The sequence below is a fragment of the Aptenodytes patagonicus genome, chromosome 5 (genome assembly GCF_965638725.1).
Source record: "Aptenodytes patagonicus chromosome 5, bAptPat1.pri.cur, whole genome shotgun sequence".
NCBI lineage: Eukaryota > Metazoa > Chordata > Aves > Sphenisciformes > Spheniscidae > Aptenodytes > Aptenodytes patagonicus.
In genome coordinates, this window is record NC_134953.1 from 15,447,158 (window position 1) to 15,465,951 (window position 18,794).

The following is an 18,794-nucleotide window of genomic DNA, read 5'->3' on the forward strand; positions in this document are numbered from 1 at the left end:
CTAGAGATGAGGAGGTCTGCAGTAAATGGATTTAATTGCAGCTATGCACCGCTCCAGTGGTTGTGGTGATGCTGTGCCCTTAGTGTGGAACTATTCTAGAAGAGCTTCTGTCCTGGACCTCGGGTCCCCTGCAACTGTGCACAGGACCTCACCAAACACTGTAACACACACAATATTGTGGATGCCACCTGCTCTTCCTGGGGCATATGGCCTGTTTTGTAGAGCAATGTCCTAGAGATGAGACAGTGGTTACGAAGCAACTTCCTACACTTCTGGAGACACAAGAGTGAAATAGACTGCATACTCAAGTTCCTTTGCCTCTTCCTGCACCTGGGTCGGGGCAGCCCCCAGTATCAATACAGGCTGGGGGATGAAGGGATTAAGAGCAGCCCTGCTCTTAAGGACTTGGGGGTAGTGGTGGATGAAAAGCTGGACATGAGCCAGCAATGTGCGCTCGCAGCCCAGAGGGCCAACCGTATCCTGGGCTGCATCCAAAGAAGCATGGCCAGCAGGTCGAGGGAGGGGATTCTGCCCTTCTACTCTGCTCTGGTGAGACCCCACCTGGAGTACTGCGTCCTGCTCTGGAGCCCTCAGCATAAGACAGACATGGACCTGTTGGAGCGGGTCCAGAGGAGGGCCACAAAAATGATCAGGGGGATGGAACACCTCTCCTGTGAAGAAAGGCTGAGAGAGTTGGGGTTGTTCAGCCTAGAGAAGAGAAGGCTTCGGGGAGACCTTCTTGCAGCCTATCAGTACTTAAAGGGGGCTTATAAGAAAGATGGGGACAAACTTTTTAGCAGGGCCTGTTGTGACAGGACAAGGGGGAATGGTTTTAAACTAAAAGAGGGTAGATTTAGACTAGATATAAGGAAGAAGTGTTTTACAGTGAGGGTGGTGAAGCACTGGCACAGGTTGCCCAGAGAAGTAGTGGATGCCCCATCCCTGGAAATATTCAAGGTCAGGTTGGACGGGGCTCTGAGCAACCTGATCTAGTTGAAGATGTCCCTGCCCACAGCAGGCGGGTTGGGCTAGATGACCTTTAGAGGTCCCTTCCAGCCCAAACTATTCTATGATTCTTTTCCTCTAGAGACTTGGAATATAAATCATGTATTTACTGTGTCCAGCTTCTTTACAAGCAATCCTGTGCCCCATCTCCTGCAAAAACATCTCATTTGCAAGGGTGCAGAGGTGGGTAATAAGACTTTAAACTCGCTTGCAGAGATGTTTTACCCCTGCACTGGATCCCTAAAGGGATATTCAAGAAAATAGTACCCATTTGGCAAACTGGCTTGAATACAGAAGTTCGCAAGGAAATAAGAACTTACGTTCTTACCTTGTCTCAACATCCCTAGCTATTTGTGTGTCCTGACAATTGCTTATTGTCTGAAGGCTACACAATAGAGAGGAGAAAATTTTGTCTCTGCTAATATTTCCTATTGATATAAGCTGCTGTTGACTTACCTGGAAGTATCCAGCTTAGGTGACTCCCTGGTCATGTTGTGCATGTGGGAATGCTCCGTATTCTGAGCAGGCATAGACGGAAGTGGCTTAGTGAACCTAGTAATAAAACATGCATTAAGAAAGGAAAATTATATTTAACAGTGAATACAAAGGCAAACTCTCTTTCTCCTCCCCAACCCCCTCAAAATTCTAAAAAGTACCCTTAAGAGGTATTTCTTTTTAATATGTGTTATGTTTGGGTTATTGAAATTAACATAGGAGTGGATGACAATCTTTGTGTAGATAATCTAAAGAGAGAATTACTAGATATATATCTTCTAGAGAGAGAATTATCAAACATATAGTATCTAGACGAGAAAATATATTTTCTGACAAGTTTTAAATAATGCACAAACATCCATAGCAATGGGTTACCTAGTTACCGGTGGTGGTGATGGTTTTTCCTGTAAGAGAAAATGCACTGAATTATTTGGTCACTTTTTGATTTCATAAAATACATTTATATGATCCTATTTGTGTTATCGCAGCAGTATCTTATTTTTGCGTTGTAGTAGAACTCTGCCTGGTAATCTGCACTAGGATGAGAGAGGCAAGAAGTCACCACCAGTAAATCTGTGAAGCCATGAGCACGCTGCTTTGCCCGTATGTCACGTCAGTACTAGCGAGCGGGAAGAAAATTACTGTGTCAGAACTGTCACTGCTCCTTTGCTGCTTCTGGAAAGCATTCCCTTAGGCTGCTGCGTCCCAGACTGGATCACTATCACACAGGACTGGGAAACTTCAGCCCCTTCCCATTTACTCTGTTCTGCAGACATTTTGAATTGGTTTGCCAGCTTTTCTGTGAAGTAAGTGTCAGAAAGTTTTAAGTGCAGATAGAGATTTGTTCCCATTTTTCCCCTTTGAAAGACTGTTGGGGTTTTTTGGTGGTGGTTTTTTTTTTTTTGTTTTGTTTTTTTTTTACAATCACATTTGTGCCCTGCCTGAGGGCAACGTGAGTCATAAACTATAGAAAGGCCTTACCTCTTCTTCAGGAACCTCGTAGACTTCTGTAGGACAGGGAGGAAAAAACGTGTTCTTTGGTTAGCAAAAACGTACTGCGTGTTACCAGAAAAACTGATCAGAATTTCTATCAATTGTACTTCTGCCTCTGGAAAAATAACTTGGAGAATCTGCTCAGAGCTTGATTCTGCCTCCAAAACCCTGGGGTAGCTACACCCCTGGTCTTCTGGTGGGAACTTCAGGAAAAGTCCCAGGAAGTCTGATAAACGGTCACTGTATTAATGAACCTCCCTCCCACCCCACAACTTTTTTTTGTTGTTTTTCTCCCCGCCCCCCCCCCGCAAGATGAATGCTTGTGTTGTGTAAACCTGGGACAGTTTGGAAAAGATGTGTTATCACACCTATGGTAGCATTTAGCCTTTCCTTGAATCTCAGGGAGGAAGAGATCAGGTGAATCATAAATATAAGCTGGCTCATTTGCATGACCAGTGTCCATCCCTGAGCTCTGTCCCATAGGCATATTTTAATTCACAGATACTAAAAGCCAAGACCACCAGCATCCTTATCTACTTCCAGTTTCTTCAATGAAAATTGAATTATATTTCAATAAATTTTGTGTCAGGCTTCATTGCTTTTATTGCGCTGAAAAATGTCCAAGTTCCCACCAGGGGGAGATGTTTTATTTTTTTTTTTTTTTTAGTAACTTCCGTCAGGAGCTGGTTGTTGCTTGACACTGATTTACAGAAAGGCTAAGATTGAAAAGGGCATTTTAAAATGTCTGAAAAGTAAGTCACAAAATCTTAAGTCATTCAGAAAAAAAAAAATTTGTAGTTTACAATTTGAAAGCTAAACACATTGCTAATGAATATGCAAAGACTTTTAAAGAACTGTGTGATCAGTCTGTAAAGGTTACATTCCAAGCAATTAATGACATGACAAGGATGCAAAACAACTCGGAGTTAGCACAGCTAAGAAAGATTAAGCAGGTATATCTGCACTTACAAAAGCAAATACGATTCTTCTTATTTGCTTCTGCTTTTGTTTCTTTTTTCCAAATAAATTGCTTTTTATAGAACTTGAACGGGAACACTGTTATCACAGGACATGCAAAACATCAGCCTATACTGAATTTCTTTGAGGTTGAATCTTGATGTGGTTTTAAAGTATTGCGTCTTGATTCCTATAGTGAAATGGGATTACTAACATACTGAGTCCTATAATTGGTTTTGCTGTATTGATCCATTTGCGTTCCTCCGCTAGAGCAAAAGACTAAAATAAATTGGTTTGGGGCAAATGACTTGTTCTCATGCTTAAAACAGATTTACTATTTAAGCTAGGCAAAACAACTGCTACAACACAGAAAAACCTAAAGGGGAACATATTTTTGTTTTACTGAAGTATGTATATGGTTTGTGTTGTGAATACATCAAGCATAATTTAATATTCCTCAGTCTTAGATTAATTTATTTTAACAGTGATACAAACTCTACGTACCTTGCATATCAGAAGTAAGAGAAGGCTTTGGAGAAGTAGGGGGGGCTGACTTTGTTGTCTTCATATATCTGTTCACAGGAGCTAAAAACCATATTTTATTCATATACATATATACTTGTGCGTGTGTGTATATACATACATTTTTATATATACACATATGTATTAAAAAAACCTAACAATGTAACATTTATACAGTAAGAATAAATATTAAATAGGACCAAGTGATAGCCTTTTTGTGTGACCTTGAATAAATCAACTGAGGCAGAAAGCAGCTCTCATTTTAAAATGGAAACATCATTCAGTGTTCATGCCCTGCTGAATAGGTTTGATACTGTCAGTAATGTCAGAGAGCAGAACTACATACTCTTCTCTGTTTACTTTTCACCTTTGGACTGTAATAATTTCACTCTCCAGCTAAATATACTTCAAATAGTGAGGTAAAAAAAAAGAATCAAAGTCTGCCTTTATTTACTGAAAACCTGAAAAGGCTTGTTCTTCTCCTGAGGCACTTCAGCAAACAGAGAATTTTAATGCTGTGGCTCCCTTGGATGAGGAGGGAGATCACATACCATGAAAGGCTTCCTGATTGTACAAGGGCTGGACTTTGAAACAGCTGAGTGAGAGAGGCAGGAATTAAACATGGCTTCCAATAAAGTTAAAAATAATTTTCCTTGGCCTTGTCATGGGCCAAAGGAGCCAATTGCCTTTTTGCAGGCTGCATTCTCTTTAATAGCTGCACCTCCACTCTTTAAACCCTAGCAATAGACATTAATTTGATCCATTTTTCCACTGCTGTTCCTAACAAGGCAATAATTATTAGCTTAAAGGACTAAAACTCACATCTCGTAGGTAGTGACATGCTGCTTTCTGTGGGTTCAATATAGTTATCGTCGTCATTGTCCACTGGCACAATGTAATTATCCTATGAGAAATGCAGGACAAAAATCTACCAGTTAAACCTCCATCATAACAATAAACTGTAGGGATCGAAGCCCTGGCAGCAGCTTATAACAGTTGCTATTTCACAGTGACTGCTATTTCAGACATTTAACATCCTATGCGGATGGGATTCTCCAAGACTGAAAACCCTTTACCAAATTACTCCAGTTCTGGACTGATGGGTAAAAGCCCTCCCTTCGCTTTGGCTCTGGGGCAGCCTTTGAGATTGTGCTCTCCCCATTGCCTGCAGCTTGTTACAGATGAGCAGAAACTATTCTGTGGCCTAAAAAGCCTCCTGAAGTAGGCAGATATCCCCTAGGAATCAGCACGGTACTTGCAGGTCACTGCTTGCGATGTACAAAGTCATTTATACCATAGAGGCTAAGAAAGAGACCAGGCCGTGGCATTGCTGTGTAGTCTACCTTATGATTGCTGCGGGGTCATCAGTCATTTAAACTGTCAAACAAGTATATCTATAAACATTACCTCATCATCACTACACTCCTTAGGCTTCGGTGGTACTTTTGGTTTTGCAGCAGGAGATGGCAAAGGCAGGGATGGCACGGATGGTTTCTTTGGTCTGGACATGGCTGGACTGGGTGTACTTGGGAGAGGTTTGTTGATGGGAGGAAGCTGCTGGTGACTGGTGCGATTGTCTTGTAATATGGAAGAAAACAACAATCTTAGTAAAAATTACACATTAGTCTCTGGATCATCTCCTACTACCTGGGCAAACAAGTCTTTATTGTGGCTGCAGCTCAGGTCAAAAGGCAGACCTGAGTGCATGCTGGTCCTGATGTTGAGACTTGCGTGCAAACTGGTCCTATTTCACCACTCAAGGTAGCAACCTAGTCCTCTTATAAGGCTGCAGAGGGTGCTTAGACACTGACTGTTGTACGAACAACTGTTTAACTCCTTGGGGAAGAGGTGGTGGCTAGGTGGTATAGTCCATTAGTCAGTATGTCCTGTGCCAGTCATGGCACAGTATGAACAGTATGTCCTGTTCCTACCACCAGAACTTCGGTGATAGGAAGTGAGAAAACATATCTGACATATGAGAAAAACAACTGTTACAGTACAAAGGGTGGGACTACAACACAAGTTATGCCAGGTCCTGTGGGGCGTCATTTTAAAAATTCCTCCCCTTTTCAAAGAACACATAGGTTAAGTGCTGATAAACTTCTATGAGTACGTATGTGGCATTTTAGCACTTTGATGATTATTTATAACCAGTAGCAGTCTTATATCATACAAAAATGAAAGCAGGCATCATGCTAATGTTGCTTTTCCCCATGGCCCAAATCTTCATCTAACCAAAGCTAACTTTCATACACTTCAGTGCAATCTGCCCATGGTTGAAAAGAATCAAAAACAGGAAGAAAAAAACGCCTTTATGCTGGACTGATGTAAAGAAAACCTTTATCCTGTCCTGTTTTTCAGGATATTTAATCTCCCCTGTACCAATCTTGAAGGACAATACAGAGTGAATATTTGGGCTGCTTTGTCCTCTGTTTTACTGCTTTTGGAATACTGATTTGAGATACAGAAAAGATTAAGAAGGGACCTGTATAGTCTTATGCGCTTAATCTTCAATACGAATTCCTGCATTAAATTATGCAGATGAATCTGGAGCCAAGTTAGTGATATCTCCCATACCTTTGCTTGAATTTTGTGGTTAGTAGATGTCTATCAAAGTCTCTAGGACACATTTTTTTAAAATTCTAAACATCACTAGCAGCAATACTAACCTGTTTCATGCTGTAATAACAAATCATACCCCTGAAAGCTGAAGACCTGATTGCCAGAATTAAAAGCAAACTCTTGAGAACACAGGTTAGTCCATTTGAGGCCAATCCTCTTTTGGTACTGATAAATAAGCAATTATCAAGCTGACATAGCCAACTAGTCCATAACTACCTGCGTATTCACCCCTAGAAATAGGGAATGCGGAAGGAATCTTCTTTTTCTCCTGCTCACTTGGAGGCGGCTCGTAGCTGTCATCAGGATTCTCTTCACTGGGGACCACATACATCTCAGAGTCAGAGTGGTCATCCGGATTTTCATAATCACTGTCCTAGAAAGACAGAACTTCCCATTTCTCATCTCATAACATACTTAGGGCTTCATAGCAGTGTATGACACAAATATCCTTGCAGGAGTACAATTAACTAAACTACAAGAATGTATCCTTGAAAGGACACGTTACACTCCCTTTTAGTGCTCCCTCTCTAAACAAATCGGTACTCCCACCTGCCTCCCCTACTGCTCCTCCCAGGAGCTTCCTGCTCCCTGTCTCCAAGGAGTCTTTTCACACCAAGAGTTCAGTCTTCAAATTATGGACCAACAGCTTGTTTCCCTTCACAGGCCTAGTTCCAACTGTGACTTCCGATGTGTCCTGCCACTTCCTCTCCATTTCCTATTAAAAGGGTACTCAGGAGCTAACTCCAGAAGGAAACTAGTCACTGCAGGCTGATGGTTGTACACTATGGCAATTACTTTACATGGCTGATGACCATGACTTGCTTCATTCTAATGTTCTCTAAAATCTTATCAGAAATTTTTCATTTTTAGGAAGAAGCGGCTTTCCCCTCCTCACTCCTCCCACTGTCCCTCCCCCAAATACAAGATCTTACTGGTTTCTGAAATTACTGTTCAGTTTGAGAAGTCCCTCAAATTGATGCCACGTGCTTACTTATCCAAAAAGCTTAGCATCCATAGCTACCACTGACAGTGCTTCTGAGTGTACTTCTAAGTTGAATGTAAAAAAAAAAAACTGAGGTAGCTAAAAATCATTGGCTACTTGTAAATAATGCTGATGTAACAAATTAGATAACATTTCAGTAGTATTAAGTTCAACCACAAGTAGATGATTAAAAAATAAACTTTTATTATTATTGCTTCTGCTGAACTTGTTGCTACAGTAACCTCCTACTGCCCCAAAATATGTACTTACAAAATCATCTGACCATTGTTCCTCTTCATTGTCTGCATGTTCTAAACCAAACATTAGAGTTATTTAAGGAGATTCAATAGTGAACATAAACGTTTATCGTAAGCATAGATTGAACAAAAATCTATCATATTCAGTTAAAAAAAGAGTGGTCAAAATTTCCTAAACAGTTCACAGCAACACATCTAGTTTGGACTGAATAGTAAATTAAATGCCTGCTTGCTTGTTTTTGATAAATTGTTTCAGGGCTGTTGGAAAAGCATTAGAAAATGGCAAACTGCACATGGTCTGAACAGCAGAGCATGCACTTTACTCAGAGTGTCCTGCTAATGCATCTGATCTTTAAGTAGGAGTAAGAATTTCTACATAATGGATCTATTGCTGACCTCTGGGCCTCGCACTTTCTTGTTTCTTGGTTAAAGCTCCAAGACAGCTCACTAATTACAAGTGTTTATGTTAAACACGGAACAATTGTCTGATAACTTCCAAACTCCGCCTTCTTTGCTTCAGTTTTCATATCACTGTTTCCTTAACAAGATAGCTGTTAACTTGTAAAAATGGGCATGAACTAGTTTGTGGAACAATGCTGTATGATAAGCAAATATAGTTCTACCTCTAAGATAATTCATGACATCATCATTGTCACGTTAATAGTATTAAGGTTCTGAATCTGTGATGATCCATTTGTTCATGTTTTTTCCCCTATTTACTTTCACATCACAATTTCTGGCAGAGAGGACTGGATGCAAATTCTCCTCCATTTTTAGAGCAGCCTACATGCACAACCCTGGTAAATACTGATTTTGAAAGAGTAGCTACTTGCTACTCTTTCTTCATACTAGGACAACTTGGGACAACATACTGGACTGTCTGGTGGGTGAGGAATTGGTTAGATGGTCGCATTCAGAGGGTAGTGGTCAATGGCTCAATGTCCAGATGGAGATTGGTGATGAGTGGCGTCCCGCAGGGGTCCATATTGGGACCAGTACTGTTTAATATCTTCATCAATGACATAAGACAGTGGGATCGAGTGCACCCTCAGCAAGTTTGCAGATGACACCAAGCTGAGTGGTGCGGTGGACACGCCAGAGGGACGGGATGCCATCCAGAGGGACCTGGACAAGCTGGAGAAGTGGGCCCGTATGAACCTCATGAGGTTTAACAAGGCCAAGGGCAAGGTCCTGCACCTGGGTCGGGGCAGCCCCCAGTATCAATACAGGCTGGGGGATGAAGGGATTGAGAGCAGCCCTGCCGAGAAGGACTTGGGGGTACTGGTGGATGAAAAGCTGGACATGAGCCAGCAATGTGCGCTCGCAGCCCAAAAGGCCAACCGTATCCTGGGCTGCATCCAAAGAAGCGTGGCCAGCAGGGCGAGGGAGGTGATTCTGCCCTTCTACTCTGCTCTGGTGAGACCCCACCTGGAGTACTGCGTCCAGCTCTGGAGCCCTCAGCATAAGACAGACATGAACCTGTTGGAGCGGGTCCAGAGGAGGGCCACAAAAATGATCAGGGGGATGGAACACCTCTCCTGTGAAGAAAGGCTGAGAGAGTTGGGGTTGTTCAGCCTGGAGAAGAGAAGGCTCCGGGGAGGCCTTATTGCAGCCTATCAGTACTTAAAGGGGGCTTCTAAAAAAGATGGGGACAAACTTTTTAGCAGGGCCTGTTGCGACAGGACAAGGGGGAATGGTTTTAAACTAAAGGGGGGTAGATTTAGACTAGATATAAGGAAGAAATTTTTTATGCTGAGGGTGGTGAAACACTGGACCAGGTTGCCCAGAGAGGTGGTGGATGCCCCATCCCTGGAAATATTCAAGGTCAGGTTGGACGGGGCTCTGAGCAACCTGATCTAGTTGAAGATGTCCCTGCCCACGGCAGGGGGTTGGACTAGATGACCTTTAGAGGTCCCTTCCAACCCAAACTATTCTATGATTCTATGAAATTGCCAAGTTTTGCTTGCCTCTCATTTCAGAGGTGTGAACTACCTTCAGAGTTGTTGATAATGGTACATTGTTCTCTCATTAAAAACAAATGATGAGGAAAAGTATAGCTGAAATACCGTTAGGTGTATAGGTATCAAGTATACACAGACATGCAGGTTAAATTTACATTAATACAGCCTTACCTGAAGCATAATCCCGTTGTGGTAGACTTGGTGGAGGTTTTTTTTTTAGCCTGTAAACAATAATTGTTACATTTATGATCTAATAAGTAACATTCACTAGAAGGGAGCATTAGGCAGACACAAAAAAGCTGATAACAAAAGATACCTGCAGCTGAAGAAATACAGATTACCATCACAGATGCTTAGCAAATAGCTGCAGGAGAATGCTTTGAAAAGCTAGGAACAGATAAGAAATTAGAATGTAATCTGAGGGGTTTTTTTTTGTTTTTTTTTTTTGTTTTTTTGTTTTTTTTTTTTGCTAAGAACATATTTTGAAAGAACAGCTTCCTTGCCCACACACCCTCCTCTTCATTTCCAATGCAGAAACAGGTAACACTGGGGTCAGAGATAAATGCACATCTACCTGAAGATGAAAATCTGTTCAGGCTCACAGAGACTCTTCTAAGACTATGGCATAAAAAAGCGGTGCAGCACTCTCCAGTCGTATTTTTTTAACTATCATTTTGCATGCACTTTATTTTCTGATGTTTAAATGTATGTCAGGTCTCTCAGGGCCAGATTCTGTTTCCACTTACTATTATTTTATGCTGTTATGCCCCTTTTTTGGTAAATACTGTTATAACGGCATTTGTAATACCAAGTGAATTGAAAGATAATTTGTAGAAATACTGAAAGGATCTTTGTGGCTATACATATACATATGTATGTGGGTGTATATACATAATTAGCAAACAGGAGTATACATATATGTAATATATGTATATACACATGTATGTGTGTACTCCTGTTCATACATATATATTTGTGTATATATATATATATATATATATGTATACTCCTGTTTGCTAAACTGCAGCTGTCCAGAGAAGACACTGACTTACAGTCAGTTGATACATCAATTATTTCATTACCCTGTAAAAAAAGAGAAGAATTTGGGTTTAAAGTCAAAACAAATGGTGCGTGTGTGACATCAGAGGGCAGACTGATGGATCGGAAGAGAAAAAACACCTTTGCTTTTTGTAGCCGTATAAAACATTAACACAATTTATATTAAAATGACTCTTCAAAGTGACTTTTGAACATTGTCTGACAGCTTCCCTGTAGCACTGATGGGACTTCACCATGGACCTGAACCTTTGTCCCCTGAATTGATGGCTTCACTCATTCTTCAATCAGGTCCTAACAAATTCATTTGCAAAAATAAGCAAATTATTTACAAAAAAATTGTCCACAAAGAATTTAAAATGTTTTCTTGTGATCTCTGAGCAATAGTGATGTCTACAAATTTTGCTTTACCACAAGAATTTGACAGTCAGTATTTAGGTCCTGAGCATGCTGCTTAGGTGTCATTGTTCAGGTACCAATGTAATTCAGGGTGGTGGCATGCTGGCACTAACACATCAATTTACAAGCTTTTCCTGTTTGTTTTGAGAAATGCTGTGGCTACTTTTGAGTTGAATTCATGGAGTTCTGTTGTTTAGATAGTCACAAAAAAAATGCACATGCATGAATCAATGAATAAATGGTGCAGGCATTGCTAAAGCTAAAAAAAAGAAAAAAACCACACCAAAACCAAACAACAAAAAACCTCCAAAACCCAAATGAAAAACAGTCTAGGCACATTATTTTTGACGTGTTTACCTACTTTGTTCATTACTAATAACACTAATGATGGATAGCTGCCTCCTCCGAGTCTTTAACTTCCTGCAGCATAATATAACTTAGTGTACAAACAGTGAATTAAAAAGCATTCTCAAGAGCCCTGCTGCTGTCTTCCATCCAGGTTAGCACAGGCACGTTAGAAAGAAAAACCCAGGGCCACTGCCAGGGCAGATCTCAGGTCTTAGGGAGGGTAGACCAAAATCTGTTAAAATAGAATCATAGAATCATAGAATCATTGAGGTTGGGAAAGAGCTCTAAGATCATCGAGTCCAACCGTCAACCCAACACCACCATGTCCACTAAACCATGTCCCTAAGTGCCTCATCTACTCGTCTTTTAAATACCTCCAGGGATGGGGACTCCACCACTTCCCTGGGCAGCCTCTTCCAATGTTTCACCACTCTTTCAGTAAAGAAATTTTTCCTTACATCCAATCTAAACCTCCCCTGGCGCAACTTGAGGCCATTTCCTCTTGTCCTATCGCTAGTTACTTGGGAGAAGAGACCAACACCCACCTCGCTACAACCTCCTTTCAGGGAGTTGTAGAGAGCAGTAAGGTCTCCCCTCAGCCTCCTTTCCTCCAGGCTGAACAACCCCAGTTCCCTCAGCCGCTCCTCATAAGACTTGTTCTCCAGACCCCTCACCAGCCTCGTTGCCCTTCTCTGGACATGCTCCACCACCTCAATGTCCTTCTTGTAGTGAGGGGCCCAAAACTGAACACAGTATTCGAGGTGCGGCCTCACCAGTGCCGAGTACAGGGGCACAATCACTTCCCTACTCCTACTGGCCACACTATTTCTGATACTTTGCAACATGTCTATCGTGAGTTGTTCAGAGACGGTGGAGACTTGGAAAATAGTGGAACTGATGTAATAGTAAGAGGCTGTCTGGGTCACAGTGTAAAGTACGTGGCTTAAGCCACATTATACATTTCCAAGCTGCTAAGCAGAAGGTTTCAACACTTTGTCCCAGGCCCTGTAAATCCTGGCAGTGGCCCCGATAGAAAATGTAAATATGTTATAACGACAGCATACAAAGCACAGAACAGAGGTCTGTGTCTAAGCAGCCTATCATGCCATTGTGCAGCTCTGAAATAGCATACCGATCCCAAGTATCTTTCCCAGTTTTGCAAATTAAGGCCACTTGTTCATTTTGGAACCTGAATATCAATAGAAGAAAAGAAATAATATTTCTGTCACAGAGCTGAAACAGTTCACGGCCACATCTATATTTGCTAGAATCACGTCAAATATGTTATTTATTCTAAAACTCAAATCCACTTAAAAAAATAATTCTCACTGTACTGGTATGATTTACTGAGTGCCAGAACTGAAATCCAGGCTCTTCTGAAGTCAATTGGAGCTTCATCTTTGCAAGAGCCAGAACTTTACCCAATGTGCAAACCACAATGCAAACTCAAAAGACATAACCTCTATGCCAAGGAGTAGTTACCTAGCTATTTCAGATTCTGACATAATTATCCACATAGATGCTTGCAGAGTGACACTTGACTCCGTCCCGTTCCCCTGAAGTTAATGAGAAAGGACTGAAAGAATCAAATGCCATCCAACTGAGCATACATATTTCAGTGGAAGACTGAATGATTTCCTAACCCATCTTTTAACAGAGTTATATCAAATTATAGCAAATGCAATTTCCAAGTAAAATATTCTAGTGCTACTCCGCTCTGGACTTAAGTTATAGGTGGTGAAGTATCTCTGTATTAGCTGTGATAGAACACAATTAAATAATTCAAGTTTCCATTTACTTTAATGGGACCAGTATTTTTCTAAAATTTAATAGAAAATAAGTAATTTTCTGGAGATTTTGAAATATACCTGAGAAATTTCAGTTCTAAAGGACTCAATAAAATCCAAGTACATTTCTGAGATTATGTTTACAGGTTTTAAAAGCAACATAACACATCTTACTATATACATTTTAGCTTCAACAAATAAACAGGTAGCATTTGAGACATTTCATGTAATGGGGTCTAGATGCTGCTCACACAAGAGCAGAATGCAATGTACAGAAATTCACAATAACTTTTATGAGAATAAACCATTTCATTTTAAAAAACAGTGTATTCCGAGATTTCCCCTCTATAGCATGCTGAGGTTGATCCAACAAAGCATTTAGGCATGTGCTTAACTTTTCTCATGTAAGGAGTCCTGTAGGAATTGCAAATATTAATCACATGCTTCGAGTTCATAGCATATTTTTGTGTTTTCCTGCACTAAATGGAGAATTTTTAAATAAACTGCAGCAGAGGTCTGGGTTTTCTGCTCTAGCAACACTTGTTTTTACAGGCTACACCCAGAAAAGTTACCAAATGTACGTAGCAGTAGCCCTTTACGTGTAGCACTTAGTTCTCCTACAGATGCATTTCCTCACTAGTGTTTCTGCTCACTCTCCTAGCATTTAAGATGTGCCTAGAACCTCTTTGTTTTCAAGAGTCTTTCACTTTTTCTGTTGTTAATTCTGTACAAAGTCCACTCCCTTCTTAGGAAGCATTTTAACTTAAGTTTTACAAAAATTATATTGACATCTTTACTAAGTTGAATATTTATAGTATGTATTAGTCCTAAGTGCACTAGATCATCACACTTGTGATTAAAAGATAAATTAATTGAACTTTGCTGAAAACTTTTTCAGAGTTCCAAACAGGTGCAATCCAGCTGACAGATAAACTTTTCCTGAGCTGTGTTCTCATGACCTAGTGGAATAGTTTGTTATAGCTTTGGAAGTATCTGGTGATTGTACAAAAAATTAATCTGAAACTTTTTTTTTTAAAGTGTTATTACTACTCTTTTGCACATTTTCTTTATAATGTGCTGTGGCAGTGAAATGGCATACAGTTGTGATTTATTAATCTTTACTTTGATGAAATATTGTTATATTACTAAAAATCCTGACACTCAAAACATTCTATTCAGTTACATGTCGAAATTAGTATTTCTTCAGAATACAGTTAAAATTAGGTATTATACTTTTCCCTGGTTTCCCTTTCTAAGTGGGGTACAGCTTGATTTTAGTACTTTTCTCTCATTGTTTAGTCCATAAAATACCACTTTTCCCTCTGCCAAGGGTTTTATCATGGATGTCATCTAGTTGCAGCTACGCAGGTTGAAGAGACATTTAGTGGCACAACTCCTTTTTCTGCCTGAAGTTACCGCCTAAGTTATAAGTGGTATAGGAAAATGGACCAGACAAATCTGAAGTAAAAACTTACCCAACTAAAAAGCTGGGTAAAGCAGATGAGATGAAGATGTATTTTCTTTCCATTTTTCAGGTAACATGGCAAATGTGATTTCAAGAAATGCACGTATTTGAGTTGTGTGCAGTTAGACGAATAACTACAAGTGCATGATTTCTGATGGCTTTGCAAAGGAAGATTTGATAGGATGTGATATTGCTACAAGGTGAGTAACCTGAACTTCTCGTTTCTTATTGAACACAGTAGGTCAGCACGTACCAAAATATTAGGGTGAAATCTTGACTTTGCTGTATATGCAGTATGACTTTTAGCATCGACTTCAATGGAGCTAGGATTCCACTGAACAAAGCCTAGAGGCTTAAAGCTTATGATTTACAGATGAGTGCTACATCTTTACAGTGTGTTTCAAGCATAGGCAACTATCCTGCAGAGTGAAATCTACGATTTCTCTCTTACTTCCCAGTTCTGTATTACGAAGGATGTGAATATGAAAAAAAGCCCCCAGCTCTCTTTGTTTATACAACTTTGGCTATGCCTATTGCTTCTACACCTGAGTACATAATCCTCTTTGACATCATGATCCGCACAGCAGCTGGGACTCCAATATTGTAAACAGTTTTGCATGTGATTAAGGGCAAGCAGGTGAATGGTAACTTACAGTGGGCAATATTTTTGCTGTCAGAAAAATTTTGAGTCAGGATGGGGACTAAACAACAGGAACTTTTAAGCAGTGAAGAAACAATCTGTAGTTTTCTCTCCCGTTATCACCACTGTTCAGACTGCTTTCCACAGACCTTTAAGGCACAGATGGATGGCAGACATAACCCTTCCCCCCTGCACCCCGCAGATGAACTAGATTGGAAAGCAAGACACTTGATGCAAGAACTTCTTACTTTTCTGCACAATCAAGAGCCAATCCAGATTTTAGACTTGTCTTAACAAATACTGGTAATAAGTCAAATGTATTTCATAAGTATTTGATCATTCTTTCAGTTTCAGAGGCTTACAGTACACGTGTGACAACTTTAGGCTTTATTTGACTTCTCTAAAATTATTTCTACTTATAATAGGTTTGAATTTGAGCCAAAATGATCTTTTTTTTCCCCAGCATATAGACAAATTCCAAATCTGTGCTACATAAAGCCAATTTTTTATACAATTTTTCCTGCTTCAGTCGTGTTTAGATCCTCGACATTTAATAAAATAATCCTATAGCTGAAATGGAGGAAGTGATCAACTGGATAACTGCATTTTTTTAGAAAAAGCATCTACTAAAAATCAAACAAAAAGCCCCCAAAGGGCACATTTAGAGGAATACAGCCAGTTCTAATTCTGCAAAGCTTGGCACCTCTTGTACATATCCTTAGTGTTGTAAACTCATGCTTTTATTGCAAGTCTCATTATGTGCTGGGTTCGAGATTTGAGTTCTCAAGTCATGTGCAAATGTGAGAGTTTATTCTTTGATTTTTTAAAAAAATAAGAGTAAGTTTCTGATCTTCATAATTGCAGAAGAGATTAATATGACTCAGATGAACCATAGAAGTATCAGAAAGATTATTACCTTTTTTTTTTTTTTTTACATCTCAATTTGTATTCTTATAGCTGGGGAAGGTGAACTGTAAGCTTTGTGCTGCAGTCATACATTAAGAGAGTTTTTATGAGCCTGCTCTTTTTTGTGGAATTTTTTTCAATCTTGAGAGAATCAAAGAATTGCAGCGTTATAGCAGCAATCTTGTATCTGACATTTAATGATGGCACCTCTGACCTTCCCAGCTTCAGCTACGTTTAGTTCTTGTTATTTTTCCCTTGTCTGTCCTCCCTTACTCTCAGGGAAGGACACACAGTCAGACCAATACTGATTAACAGCAGAACTCATGTCCAGGCAACTATGGGAGACAATTTGTTGCCTCAAATTATAGGTTTGAGATGCTTTTATTTCTGTCATCTGCTTTCCTCTCCGAGGCATTTGAATTGGACCCACTGCAACGTTATTAACTACACTTAAACTACTACTGTGACGTAGGAAGCCACCCTTTATTAAAAAGTAACAAAAAACCAAAACCCCAATCCCTCTCACCTCCCTCCCCTCCAAAAACCCACCAAAAGCCTTTACAGCCTAAAAGCTCTTCCCTGTGAGCAGGTCCCAGGTGAAACTATGAGTTTTTTGCAGACGGATCTCTGAGCACAGTGATCTATTTACATACACACTGTGTTAAAAACAAAACCTCACATAGATTAAATTAAAGATCCAAGTAGTTGAAAGAGGGTCATTTTAAGGGAAAATTTGCTTTTGTGCTTGTGTGGGAATAACTAGTACATATACCACACGACTGTGATTTACTGTGAATTGCAGCAGTGTTAGAGCGAAAGAGGATGAGTGAAGGAAAAAAGTGATCTCAAGAATCTATCTGATTTATCAGGTGTTACCGTCAGAGCCTGCTCAAGGTTTGTGGACAGAAACACAGCTGCGATAAAGAGGCCACAAAGGAGGGCTTGCAACCTAAGGTTACTCCCTCCTGCTTGGGGAACGGGTGAGCCAGGTGGTCGATGCTGCTCCTAGAAGTGTATCTCCCTCCTCTGCCAGGGATAGCAGCTGCCCCACAAACACCAGTCCTGCCTGGGCTGGCAGCAGGGGCAGTAGCTGTAGCCAGCCAGGCTTTCTGGAGCTCTTGCATAGCCAAACCATGCACAGCCCTACTGCTTCTCCCACCAACCTACTCACCACTTTGTATATACCTAGAATTAGCTCTTGTTAAAACCACACTTTTTTTTTCCTTCTTCTTCCTTGAACTGAACCATCATGGTCACTCTTTAAGAACAATTTTAAACAATTTTTATATGTGCCTTTTATGTACGAAAGCTGAATTTCTAGAATTTAATATGGTTGTCCTGGAAATACTGCAGATACTGTGTACTATTTAACTTTTAAAAGTACTTAGTACTTTTCTCGTCAATGACCCATGTAAAGAAAGACATCTGAATGCAAAAAATCACATCCAAATGGAAGTTCAATGCAAATGAGCTACTGCATAAAGAAAAAGTGTGCTAAATAGCTAATTGGTTTAAATAGATGTTTGACTGGAAACAGTGAATGGTGTATTCATTTGACAAGGATGCAGAATTACTGGAATTTCTTTCTGTGTATAAATACACATGAATATTTTATGATATGATGCATGTGACATCAATATACATGCTGTTTAGCACTTCTTACTGGAATAAGGATGTTAGGTAATGCTGGGGTTTGTTGTATGGGACTGAAACACAGGAGGACTTAGCATTTTTATGAGAATTCTAACTATGATGTCTGACCAGCTGGTTCAAGGTGGAGCTCAAATTAAAACTTAATTGCAGCAGGTAGCCTAAACAGTGGCCTGAGGAGAAAGGCACACACCCAAACAAGCAGCGATGGTCATTCCCAAAGACTATGTAAGAAAAATGCATTTTACCCAAATACTGTTTTTCAGGGCTACAAACACAACCTCCTGTTGGAGGCCAGTTCTGCAACTACTTTGTGATACTCTTAATACTGATGACAAGTCTGCATGTTCAAGTCTGGACTGAAGCTCTTTACATACACTGAAGCACATGCCTCTAGAATAACACAGTCCCATCACTAAAGTACTATACACTATGCTAGCAATCTGAACTTCCCCAAATTGATAAAGCTAGGATTGGCATTTCAAACTTACTTTTTGAACTTGTTTATTATCCCACTTTCATTTTTCTTGATGTCATGCACCATCTTTTGAAGCTTCCTGTAAGATATTAAACAAAGCCAGCATTAAAATTACTATGTGATTGAACACCCATTTATATAAATTAAGAAAAATACAGGAAATGCATTTCCAGTAATATTTCACACATCAAAAATGCTTAATGTATGTTCAATAAGTAGTTTAGTTGCTAAATCATTTGTGTATGAAGTTTCCCTCCCTTTTTAACAGGGC

The 18,794-nt window shown here is 40.0% G+C and overlaps 2 protein-coding genes across 5 annotated transcripts in view; one reads left to right on the plus strand and one right to left on the minus strand.

Annotated features, from left to right (window-relative positions):
* The window catches only part of ZNF518A (zinc finger protein 518A), a 47,533-nt gene extending 32,531 nt beyond the window's left edge, over positions 1–15,002 (plus strand). The window contains exon 4 of the mRNA XM_076338806.1: positions 14,920–15,002. Coding sequence (XP_076194921.1) covers positions 14,920–14,960 — 41 coding nt within the window. The 3' untranslated portion in view covers positions 14,961–15,002. The remainder of the gene's footprint in view (positions 1–14,919) is intronic.
* Positions 1–18,794, minus strand: part of BLNK (B cell linker) — a 106,702-nt gene that overhangs the window by 16,108 nt on the left and 71,800 nt on the right. For 3 of the 4 annotated variants that reach the window (XM_076338811.1, XM_076338810.1, XM_076338808.1), the window contains 11 exons: positions 18,537–18,602; positions 12,730–12,786; positions 9,966–10,015; positions 7,847–7,887; positions 6,811–6,967; positions 5,380–5,549; positions 4,795–4,876; positions 3,955–4,035; positions 2,482–2,507; positions 1,876–1,904; positions 1,462–1,557 (listed from right to left, as the gene is read on the minus strand). In XM_076338811.1, the coding sequence (XP_076194926.1) occupies positions 1,462–1,557; positions 1,876–1,904; positions 2,482–2,507; positions 3,955–4,035; positions 4,795–4,876; positions 5,380–5,549; positions 6,811–6,967; positions 7,847–7,887; positions 9,966–10,015; positions 12,730–12,786; positions 18,537–18,602 (855 nt within the window). The remainder of the gene's footprint in view (positions 1–1,461; positions 1,558–1,875; positions 1,905–2,481; positions 2,508–3,954; positions 4,036–4,794; positions 4,877–5,379; positions 5,550–6,810; positions 6,968–7,846; positions 7,888–9,965; positions 10,016–12,729; positions 12,787–18,536; positions 18,603–18,794) is intronic. The other variant, XM_076338809.1, reaches the window with a different exon arrangement.